The 18,374-nt window shown below is 36.5% G+C and overlaps 1 protein-coding gene across 1 annotated transcript; it reads right to left on the reverse strand.

Moving 5' to 3' along the window:
- Positions 1–12,640: 12,640 nt before the first annotated feature.
- Positions 12,641–13,718, reverse strand: LOC113781607 (ethylene-responsive transcription factor ERF003-like). The gene is made up of 2 exons (XM_027327567.1): positions 13,636–13,718; positions 12,641–13,508 (listed from the first exon to the last, which is right to left on the reverse strand). The coding sequence occupies exons 1-2, from the start codon at positions 13,716–13,718 to the stop codon at positions 13,016–13,018; spliced, it is 576 nt and encodes a 191-aa protein (XP_027183368.1). The 3' UTR covers positions 12,641–13,015.
- Positions 13,719–18,374: the final 4,656 nt, after the last annotated feature.

The raw sequence follows: 18,374 nt of genomic DNA on the forward strand, positions 1-18,374 counted from the left end.
ACCCAAACAAACAAGCTCGTTGTCATTGGACATAGTGTTTGTGTATGGATAGACCATATCGACCCATTAGGCTTGGCAACGCAATCCGGTATTAGTTGAGATTGTGGTTTCTGGATAAATCTTGGTTTAGGTGGGAATTATAAGCAGGTAGGATTCACAAATTCACATCACACCCAGTTTATAAGTAGGTCCGTTATGGAACGAAATGACCTGCTCTACGAAGAAGAGATAAGAGTTGCTAAGAATGACGGCTCAAATGAGAGATCGCCGTTGCCCTGAACCGGCTAGCTGGTCGCCGGCCAAAGTGGCAACAGTTAAGAGGACGAGAGCTCTGGAACAGGAGGCGGAGGGTTGGGGAGAGAGTTGAATGGGAACCCGTCGGGATGCATCAAGTGCAGAAGCGGCCAAGACAGATGTCAAACAGAAGCTGAATGACAAAAAATGGGCATCTCCAAAATGAAATATCTCAAGTTCAGTTGATTACGAAATAATACTCTATATTTTACTTGATTAAGGATCATTGAAATGTGCTTCATACATTGAATTACATATTTAGGATGAAGACGTCCATACCTAACTTGTTTAATTAATTTTTCCTTACCTTTCTCTTAATTAATCATGTTGTCATGAATGTCCTACTTGAGATATTTGCTACGTCGTAGACATATTCAGCTTTGACTCCGCAAGAAAATGAAGGTTCAAAGATTCAGCAGCATAATTCAGCTTTTCATGACCGGCTAGGTATAGCATTCATCTTAGAAAAAAAACTTCACATACAGCATTTGATTAGTAGATTCAACATTCATGGCAACTTCACATCATGTTGTTTAATAAAGCAGTTTGAATTTAGTAATACCAAAATGAAATGAGAGATAGCAAATAAGGTTTATGACGTCCTCCCAAAAGCTGAAGAAATTATAAATACTTACAAAAAGTTTAATAAACTAGAACGATCGCGAGTTCAAGAATAACAAGGAAGAAACTTTTGCATGTTACGTCCCAAGGGTTCATTATGACTTTTACTTATACTGATTCAAAACTGATGCAAGACTTTCACAAGAAAGGGCGCAAATTTGAAATAATTCAGTCAGAGTAGGCCTCAAGTCAAAATGTAAGACCTTTTACCGATGGTCAGCCGGTCAGAGATGCATTGGAATGCCAATTTTTTAGGTTTTGGCATGGTTTGAAACTTTGAAGGTGGGACAAATTCTTTTCCTCAGAAGTATTCTTCAGGTCCAGGATCAGAAAAGGAGAAAAGTCTCTTGATCCTCGCCGTTAAAAAGGTACAAAGTAATAAGGGTCAACAGTCGTCCAACTAGTTTCACGATTGCCAATCGGGCATCAATGTTCAAGTCTAAACTCTTACGTCTGTACATACAACGGTAGCAGTTGGGACAGGCTTCCCATGAGTCGTCCATGCGTGTTGAAACTAGGAGTGTGAATTTTCAATGCAAATTATGTTGACTCACCTAACAAAAATAATTATATATTTAAACTCGATTTTTAATGAGTGTTAAGCAAATAAATTTGATTTTTTTTCAATCAAATAACAGTAAAATGCAGTTATTTCTTGTCAAACAACATGCGAAAAATTAGAAAAATAAGTGAAATTTTAAGTAACTCATAAATGGATAATTGGACATACATCCATACTCATTTATTAAATGAGTATGAATAATTAGTTTGATTCAATTATACTTATTGGCCAATTATGACCCGCTTCCCAAAGCACCCATTTTGAAACTTGTAGTTGAAAGACTTTGAAGTCAAAGAATCTGATTGCAAAAAGATTTGAAGATAGGAATTTCAACAGAATGTTTTTTTAGTATAGGAAATAGGAGTTTTGTTTAAGTATCCTCAGCTGTTTCATATACACATACATACATCAATACATATATTATTATCTTAAAGATACAACGTTACATATAATTTGTACCTCTGAAGTGTGGATTAGTTTTTCCGTTGACCTTCTGTAAGCCACAATGGGTTGCTCCTTCAACCGCTGTTCAACAGTCCAAGGTCCTTATTGAGCTTTCTACCTAAAAGGCCTAAACTTAACCATTGCCCAAATTGTAGAAGCCTAACCCTTGGCAATCCACAACCTTGATCATTAACGATTCAACAGTTCCTTATTTTTAAAAAAATTGGACGAATTGTCTCAATATCTTTTGAGCGTAAAGTTGGGCTAATCCGGGTCCTTCAAAAAAAAAAAAAATTCTACGTTTCTACAGCCTAAATCCATACATGCTATAACTTTAAATACAAATAGTACAAATTATCAATTCTTGTGGTATAAGTCATTAATTTATTAAAGGTATGAATTTAGGTTGTAGGGTGTGAATTTAACCCATCCCTAAGTTAAAAATATTAATTAATAACTTATGACTTTTTAGATGTTTTTAACCAATTAATCTTTCCATATCTCACCTCTTCATCTTAACAGCCAACTCTTTTTGATATGAGACTCTGGAAGTGACAAAGTTAACTACCATTAAACGTGGATAAATAACTACATATTTCTCTAGAGAGTTTAGAAGTTTTTGTTTTTTTTTTTTGTATATAAATATCATCATTCATTCATTAAATCTGCACTAATAGTAGAAATTACGGCAACCATATATAGAGTCAAACAGAGCTGAAGAACGAGATACTACAAATTTAAAAAATCAAGAGAATATCACACCGTGAACCTTGAAAAATACATAAAAGATCAAAAAATGTTTATAATTCGATGATGATCTGTGTATGCTTCCAACTGCACTACTTGCACTATTTAGGTCCAAATATGAATATAATATTTGATGATGAGATAGATTTAAGGATCCCAATTTGATAATCAAATATGAGAAAAACTTAGATCAATAAAAGAAATGTAAAAACTAACAAAAATCTTATTGGGATTGAGAGAAGAAAACTTTCACCAAGAATTTTTAAGAAAGAAGAAAAGATAAGAAACTCTCATTATAAAACTTTTAGAGAGACTTCACAAAAATAAAGGAAAGAAGATATAGGGGAGAGAGAGAGGCCAAAAGACCCTCCTACGGAAGAAGATGTCTTATTTGGAAGGGAAGAAAAAAGTTAGAGAGAAGGAGGAAAGTCTAGGTTTAGTGATCTCCTTAGTGACCTTCTATATTTTAAATTACCACTTTTAGAACTCTCCCTAACCTTACTTTGATTATGTAAAATTAAATTACCACGAGAATTGCCTATACAACTCTTTTTAGGGATATAAAAATTAAAAATCTTGATTAGCAATACAAGTTAAGTTAATATAGGGAAAAAATCGCGATGGTTCTCAAACTTTTAACTTTGCGCACTTTTAGTCCTCCAACTAATAGGTGCGTAAATGTAGTCTTTCAATTAAAAAAAATTGTGTATTCCTAATCCATCCGTCCAATGTGGCTGTTAAGATGGACGGGAAAGACATTATGTGCAGCATTTATATAGAAATTTTAAGAAAAAACATTTAGGAGAGGCGTTAAAGGAGAGATTTTGGAATATTGCATGTTGTACTACATCTGAGCACTTTAATGAGGCAATGGTAGATCTGAAGACGTATGACAAGGAAGCATACAACTGGGTGAAAAAGGCACCTCATTCTCGGTATTGGTACAAGGCATTTTTCCTAACTCATACCAAATGTGATATGTTGGCCAATAATCTTTGTGAATCTTTCAATGCTCATATCCTTGAAACCAGGGATCAACCTATAATTTCACTGCTGGAGGCTATTAGAGAATATATTATGGATAGGATTCAACAAATAAATGCAGCCATGGAGAAATGTAAAGGTCCTATTAGACCACTGTCCATCAAAATTGTTGATGAAAGGGTCAAGCATTCAATCCACTAGAATTCTATTTGGAATTTTGCTGTTGGTTATCAAGTGAAAGGCCCAAGAGGTTACCAATGTGCTGTAGACCTAAAGAAAAGGCAGTGCACTTGCAAATTGTGGGCCGTAAGTAGAATTCCTTACTGTCATGCAATAGCAGCAATTCATAGGAATAATGGAAACCCTTATAACGAACTTGAAGATTGCTACAGTAAAGATCTATTTCTGATGATATATTGTATTGTTCTCCAACCAATTAGTGGTGAAATTCTATGGTCCCCATCGATCATGCCTCTATTGGACCCATCACTCACAGTTGTTCAACCTGAGAGGCCAAAAAAGGCTTGAAGAAGAGACATCACAGAAGGAAAAAATCATGGCAGAAAATTGAGAAGAAAAATTGTTATACATTGTAGAAAGTGTAGGAAGGCATGTCACAAAGCAATTACATGCAAAAAAGGGTCCAATCAATCTAATCAAGTAGAACAGGGTACTGATGATGGTGTACATACTCCACAGGGTACATTGCCTTATAAAAGTCTAAAGTCCTCTGCGAGGCCATCTAAAAAGCAGACTCTAAGTGTTACACATGCAAATGAAGATTAAAATCTTACTTTTTTAAATTTGCTGCCTTTGCAGGTTAGAAAAGGACCAGCAAAGGAAAAAAAGGAGGACTGTAAAGCAGTCATCTCCTCAAGTTTACGAGACCAATGAGCATCAACAGTCAGGATTTGAATTTGTACACCAATATGAGCATTAGAATGAGAACCAGCAACAACAAATAGATCAGCAAGACCGCCAATCATCATTCCAGCATGTCCTCAACACAACAACTAGCTCCTAAGAGGCAGAAACGAAAAAGTTCTTCAAAACAGCTTTTAACAGATGCTGATAAAGGATTTATCAATTTTAACTATGCATATTTGAGCAAACAACCTCCCTTCACTGTTGGGAATTGGAGGGAAAAATGGAGTGGCAGGAGCAGAGAAAGAGCTGGTAAATGAAGGGGAACTGGAGGTAAAAAAGGACAGAATGCAGTTTAAAAATCCAACACCCACTAAATTAGTCTATTTTTGCTAGACTCAGTAGCACTTTATTGAACGATGGGTAGATCGCTTTTGACTGGGAAACATCTTTTATAATTGTAAATAGACAACTTTTGACCAAGTAATTGATTTTTTATCCAACTGCTTAGCATTTTGTATAAATGGATTAGTTTTTTGTCTACTAAACGTTAAATGGTCAAGCTTGACTGTTGTATCCCTATTGACTGTTATGTTGGCTTTTATCCACTTGTAAATGAATAAATATAATAGGGCATTTTGTTAGTTATATATGTTTCTGTTATTTTTAGTATTCATTAAACTGTTCCTATTCTACTATCATCTTTATGTGGCTGCCAGCCTGCCACAACAATTTCAAAGCTACACCGGTTCAGATTAAACTTTATTTCATTACTTCCATTCTTCCAAAAGTATAGAGTACAATTCAACTTCACATTCGTTAGCCTAGCTAACATTACAAAAGGCCAACACAATATGGCAGGATTGAAACACAATTTCTACATGAACACATAAATCAGATTACTCCATCATTATCTTGATGGATACAATTTTCACATGAACACATTTTTCATAGAGCTCCTTCAATTTGCAGCATTCCAGAAGTCCATCTTTCATCTCGATGCCAAACCACCACTAATAAGATTAAAACCTAAGAGAGTACCAGTAGCCTTACAAGACACTTCCTAATATGCTTTTGCCTCACCAATTCTTGTTCCATGTCCTTCACTTTCACCTTCAACTTTGCAGTTTTTGACTCAATTTGCTCAATAAATTTTGCAATACATTCCTTTGTTGCTCAGTTGCATTCATCCTTCTTAGAATATTAGGTATCACCTCAATTGACTGACAACACATTTCCCCATTGATCCAATCCCAAAACTCGCAATCCCCATCTGCGCATATTGCATATCTCCTGCCAGGATTTCGAGATGTCCACGAAGTAACCATCTTTGTCGATTTACCTCAGGGGCATACAGGAAGAGTTGAAGTGTTTAATCTTCTCATTTTCGGCTCAATTGAGAGTTGAAAATCTACTGCTACCAGTCCTACAAGTTTCGGATGTCAATTGGAGTGAAGAAGGAGAAGAAGTAGATTTAAGGTAAGTCTTTCTGCTGTGCTCCAATACACGTGTCCATTTCAATAAACTACCTCAACGTTTTGGTAGCTTGATCCATTTGAGGTTTCTATGCATAAAAGACTGTGGAGTGAAAGAGTTGCCTATCTCACAAATGTTATGTGAGTAGTCCGTAATGTGTTTTCCGTCCATCTTAACAGTCAAATTAGACGGATGGACTAAAAATACACAATTTTTTTAATTGGAGGACTACATTTACACACCTATTAGTTGGAGGACTAAAAGTGTGCAAAGTTAAAAGTTTGAGAACCCCCGCGATTTTTTGCCCAGTTAATACATGTAGTTCACTTTAGGGAATTGTTGTAGAAAAAATAATTATAACAATAACTAAAAAAGCAGTTAAAAAGTGTGCAAGGGCAATTAATACTTGAAAACAAGTTTAGAGAAGTGTAAAAAAGTTTTTTTTTTGGCCAAGTGCTCAAATTATAATTTAATTCACTCAAGTGAAACAAGTTTGACGTCCTTTGTTCTCTCTCGCCCATTTTTTTTGGCCAATGATGAATGTTTATGGAAAAAAAATTTTAACTTCTAAGTGTTTTTTTTTTTGTTTTTTAGGAAGTGGGAAGGAGAAAGTAGAGAATTAAACATAGGACCTCTGGTTTTCGATGTCTCAAGTTTAATCATTAGATTAAAGCCTAATTAGAAAAATTTTTTTAATCAGATTATATGCACCTATTAATCCGATTAAATGGCTGGGTGCTGAGAGTGGCAGTTTAAAATTGGATGGGATAGGATGGGGCATAGGAGCCTGATAATGATCATGTTGTTGAAAGGCTGAAGACCAACATGAGAAGCCCAACTGATATTGGATCAGAGCACCAGCAGATTACCTTTCGGTACTCTAAAAAAAAATACGGACGTTTGGGATCCGTATGCCCAACTAAGTAACGATCAGAGGCGAGCATAGACTTGGTTGTAGACTTAAATAACACAAAAGAAAAGAAAATGTAGAATAGAGGTTAAGAAAAACTTTAGCCAAGTTATGAAACCAAACATTATTATTCCCTCGTAAATGCATGTCAAAGAAGTCTTGACAGGTGAGACTAAAGAATGGTTATCACTAGAAGAAAACCAATAATAAATCGATCACATCACATTGAGGAAAACACTTAGAAGAATAAATCTTGTATATTAATTCCAAATTTTTTACAATTCAAGAGTACGTACCAATTTATGGAACTAATACAACTATTAAATACGTAAGTGCTTATTCAAGACGCACTGGAGCATAATTCGCATTGTTATTGTTGAAATATAGAAATCTAGCATAATTTAGCTAGCATCTTTAATTCTATAATGTATACATTTACTCTTTGCAAAAAAAAAAAAAAAACTTTCAATTTAATAAAATTAACACCCTTGACTCCTACGCGTGCATGATAATAATCAAATACTTTTTGAGCAAAGTACATAGTTGCGGCGCATGCAGAGGAAGAGCAAAGTAGAAAAAAAAAGATGGGATCCAGAAGATGAAAGATTCTACACCTAGCGAACGAACTGCATGCCAATGCCTTAATTTATAAGCCCCAACTTCCCTTGCCATATATATATATATATGATGTGATAATGAGAGGATGAAAGCTGAACTCGTCTCCTCGATCTAAGGATAAATAAGATTACGCGACGGTGAAGGATGAGTACGACTTTCGATGAGATTAATATATAGTAGTACTCTAAATTAATAGTTATTGGATCTTAAGGAAACAAAAAAGAACTAAAACGTGATGTTTATGTATATAATAAAAAGTGTGACAGAAAATGGTACAGGGTGTGGAACAGAAGATCCATTGCGTTAAACTAATATATAAGTTAATTAGGAAGTTATCGATCAATAGATACCCATTTAAATACAGTATACATTTTAGTGGCACTGATCAAGAAGAAAAGGAAATGGGAGGGATGATTGATGGGCAAATTCGGACATATAAACCCCACATGCAGATGCAGATGCAGATGCAGATGCAGTGCTACAACGAGACACTGAAAGGGAGGGCTGTGGTGGGAGAGGCCTATGAATGACTCAATTGACTCTCTTCAAGTTCAAACCATCCCTTTCGTCCGTGTTGATTTTCTCAACTTGAGGAGGTTCGGTTGCTAATATTTGCTAACATCGCTGATTTGAATTGATGCTAGCTCTAGCTACTGCCTCATGTTGTTACGCTAAAACTCCTCCTATCATTTAACAGACAATCCACAATACACTCTCTGAAAGCCATACTAGATGATTGATTGCATCTTTAATCTCTCCTTCATATTCATGGTTTTTGCTATTTCCATTTCCACCCCATTCTTTTCTTTTTTTTGTTTTGTTTTTGTCTTTGCACCCAAGAAGAAGAAGAAGAAGATATTATTGAAAGCATATTGGCTTTTCATTCAAAGACTAGGCCACCAACCAAACAACCTTTTTCCTGCCTTTCTAGGCCTACATAATATTAACTCCTCCATGCTTTCATTTGGAATTTTGCATGACACCACCACTCCTAAGTCCTATCTGGATGAGATCCACCACATCCAATTTCAAAAGAGATCCAGCGAGCATTCATGAGATGCACATACATATGCAAACATGCTCTGCTCTAGGTGGCGCAATCCTGAAAAGATTGAATTGAGTCCATTACCATACATATCAAATGATTGCCTTTTCCTCCCAACATTTTGATTATTGTGTACGCCATTACCATCATTGGTTTTGACCACTTTTCTTGCCACGAAGCAACACCGCCTTAATTACTTTGACTCCTTCCCGATACATACAGAATCTAATTCTCTCTCTGATCAGGCCTTTCTCTCATTTTTGCATTCCTGCCATCTTTTTCACTCATTCGGGTAGAAATCAAGATCACTGCCACCATCCCAACAATTACTACTCACCCCTCACCACCATACATGCATAGTTTTCTGTTGTGAGGCTGCCAATAATCTTGCACGGGTTTCTGGTCTGCTTTCTTTGTTTTTGAAGCGAACATTCCTTGTATATTTATTTTTTATAAAAATCTGCTAAAGCTAGCAGCTACCTTTGGATGACAAACTCAACTTTGTGTTCCAATCCAAAAGCACGATCGCCATCCCAAACTATGTGCTTCAAGAATCAGATGCCCTTGAATTCTTGTAGTAGATGTCCCAAAAACAGCTATACTACTATTAGTGAAGGTACGCATGTCCTTGAATTCAACAACAAATTAAGTGTCTTAAAAGAACTCTCTGTGGTTATTCCTTTCGGGGGGAAGAAAAACAAAAAAAAAGAACTCTGGTTTTTATATCTCTATATATGTCGGTTATCCTAATATGCAAATTAAATACAAAGTATATATGTACCAACTAATTCCGTATACGGATGTTTCCTTGTTTCTATGATACCAATGACCAAACTCAAGAAAGGGAATTAACCTGCTTCATGATATTCTTCTACTCATTGCCTTTGACTGTAATAAGGTTTGCAAAGTGGTTCTTGTTCTTATAGATTTGCAAGTAATAAGTTTAACCCCTCGGCAAAGATCCATCTTGAGCTTCCTATATGTATCTCCACAACAAGCTCAATTTCTATATATAATACGTACAATGATTGGCAGACCGTCTTAATTTCCCCCATGATTACAGCATCTGCATGCCGGGGCCTCATCGAATAAAGAGTCATCTCCTCATATATCTGCCAGTTCGATACCATCTGACTTGCATATCCAAATTCCTTTCTATTTTCGAGACATCATCCTTTAATTGGAAGAAGAAATGGGAAAAGGAATAAATTTGACTCTTCATCACTGTAGGCAGAAGAATTTATGTGTTTTCTATTTATACCATCACTAACTTTGTTAGGAAACCAAATGCAAAAGCCAATGAGTAACGTTTTTCAAAGTCCAATAGCGCGGCCATATCTGGGACAACAATGAGATCGTAAATAGTGCACGGAATAATGGATTTAAAGGGAGTGCAGCATCCAGGACTTATTATAGGACGTGAACTTTGCATTGTGTATTGAAAACCTATATATATATATATATATATGTATGTACCTGTACCTTTTGGGATTATCACGCTAGCTTTAAGTAAGCTATTTTCGTGCATGTAGAAGCTAGCTGGGCTTGGACCGTTTCAAAAGAAGGAAAAATTTAAAAAAAAAAACAAAGAGTAACGCAGAAGCACAAGAAAACTATAAAACACATAATTAACAGTCCTATATATATATATAGGACTGTTAAAATAAAACCATTTTTAGATTTGGAAGTTTACGACGGTGAAAGGGTTCATAGTTGAATTTCCCGTATACAAATTAAATGAGATACAATCTGTTACTATATTTCTTGCTTTTATGTGTCTTTTTTTTTTTTTTTCCCCTTTTCACTTATAAAGCGAGTCTCTTTATTAGAGTATACAAGTGGTTAAAATAATGAGGCGTTTGATTTGGTTGTTGGGACAGCAATCATAGAGACCACCATATATAATAGTACGAGTCCGTCCCATTTTTTGCTACATGTTTTAGTTTCGGATGCCATGATCAGCAGCTAGCTATAGTAGTATCAAGAGCATCACTACATGAGTTTGTCCTTGGCAAATAGAGAGAAAGGAAAATTGGAAGAGGAGATGACTGTGGAGATGAAATCTAGCTTCAATGATTCGGTTAATTAATGTAGAAAGTTACTCCCCTCCCCCGGTGACAGTGAGGCAATTGATGTAGGTAGTCGTGACCTATATATTTGGTGTATTACACTCGTGATTGGTGACTTTGGCTAGTAAATGTTACTTATATGATGATTCTTGAGATTGGAGAAGTTGGGTTGGTCAGGTGAAACTTCGTGTCCTCAAAGAAGAACCTAAAATTCAAACAACTAATGATAGTAAACTCACTAACATGCCATGATTTATCCACCTTTAGGGAATGAAAAGTGTGAAAGAATAAAATTTGTGGGGAACAAAATCAATTTCAACAACAGGGGAAACAATCATGTAGTTTTACTAGATGAGGTGGGACAAAAGCAAATAACCAACCCAGCTAAAGGCAAAAGCAGCAGCAGCAAGCACGCATTATGCAGAAACCACCACATAGTATGTAGTAGTAGTAAAATTTACCCCCTAGCTTAATACTACAGTTTAATTAAGAGCAAAGAAACAGCTACCCACTACTATTTTGAAAGCCGCTCTAGGTTTTATTAGGTCCTGACAGTTTTAGTGATAACAACACCTCAGTATCAGGAGAATATTATTATACCCAATTAATAAAAAAGAAAGAAAGAAAAAAAAAGGGTGGTAGCCGTAGGGGATGGTGGTGGCTCAGCTGAATGATACTACGTACTCTACTATAGGCCGGGATGGTTCATTAATTAATTAGCTCTCTTGAACTAAATTACATTTCTTTTTATTCTTAATTAGTGAAGTCTTGCTTAGGAATAGTTTAATTTGAAACTAACAAATTAATAATATTGGCATGGCAATTTTCTTGGGTTTTGTGTTTTCGTTTCTCTCGTCCCCTTTAACTAATAAACTTTTTCGTTTGACGTCCATAATTAGATAAGATTTGGAAGTGTCTGCAAAGAGTACAAGGCATGAAAGTAAGTATACCTACAAATCGGTCTATTTATTATTCACACGGTGTTGCCAAAATTAGCCACAAGTTGGGAAATCAGCAAAATAGCTGCCTAAGCCTAAACATCGCATGAGATTATAGGAATTGAAAAAAAAAAAACATATTTTCCTGAGGAGAACAAGAAGGTTATCTAAAAAGATATACTCAGTTTCAATTTCTGTCTGTGCACCTAAATGCTATAACTATACACAGCACTGACGAGATTTACATCGAATTGTTTCAGGATATGGCCCAAAATTTAAATTTGGATAAAAACAGTTGGCAGGGGACTTTTTTTTATTTTATTACGTATGTCACGACGCTTGGAAAATATTATTGCTCCTCCAACTCCAAGAGAGACTTTATTTATAGTCTGCCTGTGCCAGTTCATGTGAGAGCGACAGAGCTGATTTCAATACTTGAGAGCAAATGTAAAAAGGAATAGCTGTTCACTTGGTGCGCAATTGTCAAAGGAACAAGCCGAGAGTGCGGCCCATTCCATTTCTTGTGGTCCTAAATAGTTATAGAGGAAACAATAATATTAATGGCAATCTAATTACTGCATATGAATCTATTTGTGTACTGGAACACTGAGAAGAGCAGAGTAGTTTTGGTGTGATGACTTGAAGTGAAGAAGCGCCATGCATAGTTAACAAGCTTGACTAATTCATCAGTGGGTGGATCAGCGTTAATTAATTTGACAGAGATTATTCATTCCTTAATCGAGTCAACGGGCGGGCGGAAAAAAAAAAATCTTAAGTTGCGGGAGAACAGTGCATGCGAGTTTGGGAGAAAACAAAAGGAACAAAAGGATTTGTTCTGTTCTTTGAACAAAAGAAATTTAAGCAGCAGTTGTGGACTAGTTAGTAGTAGTGGAATCCATATATCTGCCGCAATTGGCGGTCCGATAATAGGAAACACGTCGCGTCTGAATTTCTCTCCCCCCCCCCCCCGCCTCTCTCACTGTTAATAAACAAACATATACAATGGATCGATCGATGAATAGTCCGTCCAATATATGGATGGTGACGGGCAGTTGTTATAACATCAAGTCATTAGCATGGCAAAGTACTGTACAACCATGATAGCCAGGATAAGGATTGGACGTATCCTCCCTCTCCAATACATTTTTACACTACCACGCGGACACGGGCTTTGGAACTGGGATTCTAGGAAAGCTGAGATGATGGTGGTTGATGGAGGGAGGAGCTCCTAGCTAAATGAGCTAGCGTGCGTACGAAGTGCCTAATTAATTAATTAATAATGTGCATGGAAAAAAAATTGAATGATCAAAATGGATGGGGGAAGCCCGGACGGGAAGGGTTAACAACAAAAAATGAGGCAGCAAACTAGAGACTAGTCGGCGGAATGCTTTCAAATTTCGGTAGCAGCGGCACCTGGAGGAGGTGAGAGTTAATTTGTGAGATCTAGCAGAGCTCCAAGGAGGACTCGTAGTCCAGCAGTTCTTGAATCATTTGTTCTATGTGATCATCTTCTTCAAGTTGCTTAACGAACTGGTGGTCCGCCGACGCCTCCTGCTGCGCCACTCCGGACCCCGAAGACAAGACACCCTTTTCACGATCATTATTTCCACCACCAATATTAAAGTTGTGGCAGTTAGGTGAACCGGAAGCAACCGCCGCACTGGAAGTGAAATGAATTTTGTGGTGATCAGTCGTCTGTTGGCGCAGGTGGAGCTGCTGGTGTTGTTTGGTGATTTGGAGGGAAGCCATGTAACACTTGTGCAATTTAGCGGTCAAAGTAGCAGAGAGGAGCTTTGAGGACGAGGTCTGAGGAGCATTGGGGTTGTAAGGGAAATTGGATCTGGCTCTGGGTCCGCACATTAGACGCGCTGCTTCATCGTACGCTCTTGCCGCATCTTCCGCTGTCTCAAATGTTCCTAACCATATCCTGGTCTTCCTGCACCACACCACAAACATCATATGTACATACATACGCACGCACGCATGCATTATTTCATGAATGAATACAACTTTATGTCGTTTTTTTTTTAAACTTCAAAAAGAAAAAACATATACTAACTCACAATATAGGATGGCGAATTTCGGAGACCCAAGATCCCCAATGCCTCTGCCTAACGCCCCGGTATCGTTGTTGAGGTCGAGCCATTGATATTTGATAGTAGTAGTAGTAGTTTAAATAAAGGTGCAAGTTAAAAAGAAGTCTTTCTTTCGGTTTCCTTCCTGCAGCTAGCTCTCTCTCTCTGTCAGCTATAGTAGTGTTGCAGTAATCAATAATAATATTATGTGATCCGATCGATCCTCAATGGGGAAAGAGTTTAGTAGGAATCCTCAATGAGGAGGGAATGGATATGAATGGAGTGGAGACTAGTGGAGAATGAGGGAGGAAGAGAGGGTGGTGGCAGTGGTTTTTGTAGTTGGGTTCGTTAGGAGACATGCAGTGGAAAAAGTGCTCCATCCCTCTCTTTCCCCGGCCTTCTGTTCTGGCAACCAATTTAGGCAACTGGGTCCGCCCTCCCTCATCCTCATGGTGGGGGCCTCTTTCTCCGGGCCTTGCTTTGTTTATTGTTTATTACTATTTATTATTTATTATTAGAGAGCGCGGGATTCATCTTGCTACTGCTACTGCTACTGGTAGTCGTTACCAGTTGGCCCGCTGGCTTATTTGAAGTGACAATCAATATACTAATTTTATTTTACTTAATAATAATACTTGTTAGTAAACCCGGGGGAGGGGGGATTTTAGAAAGAAAGGGACCAAATTCAATTCACAAGACTTAAAAAAAATAATACTCTACCTTTTGTTGTACAAAACATCTATCATTCCAGTTTCCTGATTGCCTTCCCCTGTGCTGAAGTTGAACAAATTATCATCAGGTCATTGTCTCGTAGATTCTGCATGTGAACATTTCCGGATGGATCACGAATACTCCCAACACACCTTTTCATCACTGCCTCTGCTAATATTATTGGTCAAGACCGACGACAACGGTTGCTTTGCTCCCAGAAATATATTATTGAGTTTTATCGACTTGTTTTTTTGGTCACATATGCCCCACATATCAATATCAATAAAAGGTTCTTCTATTGATTTGGTACTCTTTTTATTAGGATACAAATTAACCAAGTGAAGCTTATGAACAGGAGCTAGCATTGAGAAACTGGGAAAATTACCATACAAGAGTTTTTTTTTTTTTTTTGGGCAAAATAAGGGATTTTTATTAATCATATATAGAATTTTTTAGATTTTACACAAAGGTACATACAAAGAATCCTAAGCTGTTACCCCGGACAGATGCCAATCTAAACCCCATCCAAGAATCATACAATAGTTGTTGAATGAATCTATTACATCTAGCTCAGAATGAGAATGTAAAGCACAGTACTTTCAATCTTTGCTTTCCTCCCAAGACAGACACCCCATGAAGATTGAAGACTCAATATGCTGCCGATCGATAAAGCGTAAAGTTTAGTTTCTTTAATCTTCTTGACGGGGGAGCCAGCACACAAGAAGAAGAAGAAGCAGCTGAAAATGAAAACCGGGAAGGGATCAGCAGCATATTTAGAGAGAGAAGTCACAGGTCTTTATCCGATATTAATAATTCATATCACATTTCAGGTTACCCGCAACATGCAGGACGGGGAATTAGATGCCGACCAAGGAAGATGATTGGATACGGGACAGAATTCAATAGTAGAAGTAGAATTAGAATACAAAGCAAATCCTGAGAAGAATGGTGACCTGGTCAACATGTAACCAGTATATGTAATGTATGCATCTAGCGTGTGTACTGTAGAGGCATGAATCCTCATGATTGATTCGGTACTCCCAGGGTAGGGTTGGGGCACAACGAATAAAGAGGCTTGGACCATTATAATTCCAGTAATCGATCATCCCAATCCATCATTTAGTACGAATCCCCTTCCAGAAAAGAGAAAAAAAGAAAAGCCTATTGTGTTGCAATTTAACATGCTGGATCGGGCAACCATATATTGCTGATCTTAGATAAAAAGAAACATGTATGAGCTTTTTCGTTGCTCTTAATTAATCTCTCTGTTTTCTTATTGAACCGAGCTTAATTTCATTAAGAAATCGGACTGGTTAAGCAATAGTATATCAGACCAAGTCCTTCGCACGCAATAGATTAATTATGATGGCACGTACCCTTAATTCAATCACCTATATGTTAATGGTTAATTGATCATAAACAATGCTAGCTAGCTGGTCATCCTAATAACTAGTCAGTCGAGGTGTGTGTGTAAATCAGGTGTTTTTTTTCTTTCTAGTTTTCATGCATGGAATGGTAGTGAGATTAAAGCTGACGAGAGGAGCTTCATGCATCAACTCAGAACCAAAGGATCCAAATCGTGTTGCACTCGCATACAATTAAGTGTTATAGAAGATATCCTAACCCTGAGGTTTTCTGGTTTGTCAAGCTGTTTTTCTTTTGGAACTAGAAAAAGTAAACCACATAGCTGATACTATAGGTTATTTTGCTAGAGATCTTATGTCTGATTAGTGTGGAAAGATTCCTATCTCCAGTGGATTACTAGGAAAAGCATATAGAAAGTTGATTAGGGAATTACCGGCCAATAGTGTAAAGTCTAAGTACTTTTGTGAATATTGGGACCAACCTATGAGAAGCAAATATGACATTGTATGTGTGTCTCTGCATCAATATATGTTGTACAGTAGAAGTTTTTAAAAGATTTTCTTTTGAAGAAAATGAAATACTAAATGAATAGATAGTTTTTAATTCAAGACAAGTTGACGTACCTGCAGATTAAGTGGTTGAAAAAGAAAAAACATTATGTGGATAAATAGTTGTTCAACAATCCTAAACTGATTCAATGTTACTCCAAAATAACAAAGGAAATAAAAATCTAATTGTAATTCAAAGATAGAATGTTGCCTTAATTAGGTTCAATTAAATTTATGTCCAATTAAGATGATTGTGTTAGTAAGGCTTCCTAGGACACTTTTCTTTTCTTTGCTAAAAAATAAAAAAAATGTTTTGGTTCTCAAAATTAACCTATTAATTAAGTTTATCAATTTATATTAACTGAATAAATACAAGTTTGTGTTAAGTAGAGGTGGCAAAATGGGCGGGATGGGCGGGATTTGCTTGGGTTTGAGATGGAACCGAGTCATATGGGTTTGGGCCCAACCTTACCCATATGTGTTTTGGGACTAACTTGGGCGGGATCATTTTGGGATGGGTTTAGATTGATCCCGCCCAATACCCAAATCCATTTTCTACATATTTTTTTTTCCTTTAATTCATTTTTTATTTTTATATAATTTTTATATTTTTGATTTATTAAATTTCTTTTAGTTTTATTAAATAAACATGCAAGTGCTTTATACTCAAGATTCCCACCAAAAATTGGATTAACAAATAAAGGAAAAGATAGATATACAGCCATATTCCAACATATATCAAGATGGCAAAGGTCCTTAGGATGTTGAATATTTATCCTTATCATTGTCCAAGGATGACAGGTCTAAACTAACTGAAATGCTGGAAATTCTTGTGGATAATGACTAGGAAGACTACTAGATTATATTCGCTGGTATGACTATAAAAATTGTTAAAGATAATTTTTGAATCTAAGATTCCGTTTGGATTGACTTTTTTTTCAAAAAATAAGTTTTTCAAATACAATGTTACAGTAATATACAATAACTCAAGAAACATCCCATCCATATTAATATATCAAATATTTCAAAAAAATTTTATAGTAAAAATTTTTCATATACACTGTTACAATAAAATATTTCAAAAACACCTACCAAAAACAGCTAATCCAAACGGAGCCCTTGCCATTTGAGCCCAATGGGTACCCAAGTATTTCCCATCCTTTCCCATTCATTAATGGGTATAGTTGGGATGTGTCCCAACTTAAACCCAATACCAAATTATAATACCCATCCCGCCCAAAGTTCCTTTGGGCATGGGTAGCCCATTGGGACTTGGGACAAATTGCCAGCTCTAGTGTTAAGCTTTAGTATGACGTGAAATGCACGTCCTTCCTTCTTATATATATATATGTATGTATATGTATATGTGTATATGTATACATGCACAGCAAGATGCATATATATATACACAGTGGAAGGGCTTGCAGTTAGTTAATTTTAGATCCGAGATACGGATACCATATGCACCCTATACATAATATTCATACGGCCTGTCTTTATTGTTAACATTATTAAGCCATTATTAATGAACTGATCAAAGCCACAGTGAACACGAGGCATGAGAGCAGAGAACATCTGTTCTGTTCTTGTGCTGATGATCATCATCTCATCTGCAGTACGTACTACTTTGTGTATAATGTGCCATGTACAACATACTGCTTGCTTTGTGGCAATGGAATTGGATGTATAGGTTCTGATTGTTGAGCAACAATATACATGTTCCCCGGCCCTTCTCTTTTCGTCCTATATGTATATCCGTGGTTCTAAGCATGTTTATGCTTATTTTATACTCTTCTTATTCAAAGCCGCTCACGACTCATTTGGTTAGAAAGTCAAGGAGAGGAAAGTTAATCACACACGCATGGACAGATTAAGGAAAAAGAAAGAATGGAATTAAAAATGGATATGAGGAATTTCAGAAAATGACACCATAATCTCTTGTCTTGTCTCTTGCTTCACAGCTAATATGCACGTAGACCATTAGAATTATGACGAAGCAGTCAACTAAAAAGTGGAGTACATAACAATTAAGAAGAGTAGCATATATACTAGCAACAAATGTAAAGGTTTTTTTTTGGCTACCTTAAAAAAATTTAACACCGA

Source organism: Coffea eugenioides, chromosome 8 (assembly GCF_003713205.1).
Source record: "Coffea eugenioides isolate CCC68of chromosome 8, Ceug_1.0, whole genome shotgun sequence".
NCBI lineage: Eukaryota > Viridiplantae > Streptophyta > Magnoliopsida > Gentianales > Rubiaceae > Coffea > Coffea eugenioides.

Excerpts from the sequence above, each read along its gene's own strand:
- LOC113781607 (XM_027327567.1), bottom strand. The coding sequence starts at position 13,718 with ATGGCTCGACCTCAACAACGATACCGGGGCGTTAGGCAGAGGCATTGG. Across the intron at positions 13,509-13,635 it reads GAAATTCGCCATCCTATATT|GAAGACCAGGATATGGTTAG; the intron begins GTGAGTTAGTAT and ends GGTGTGGTGCAG.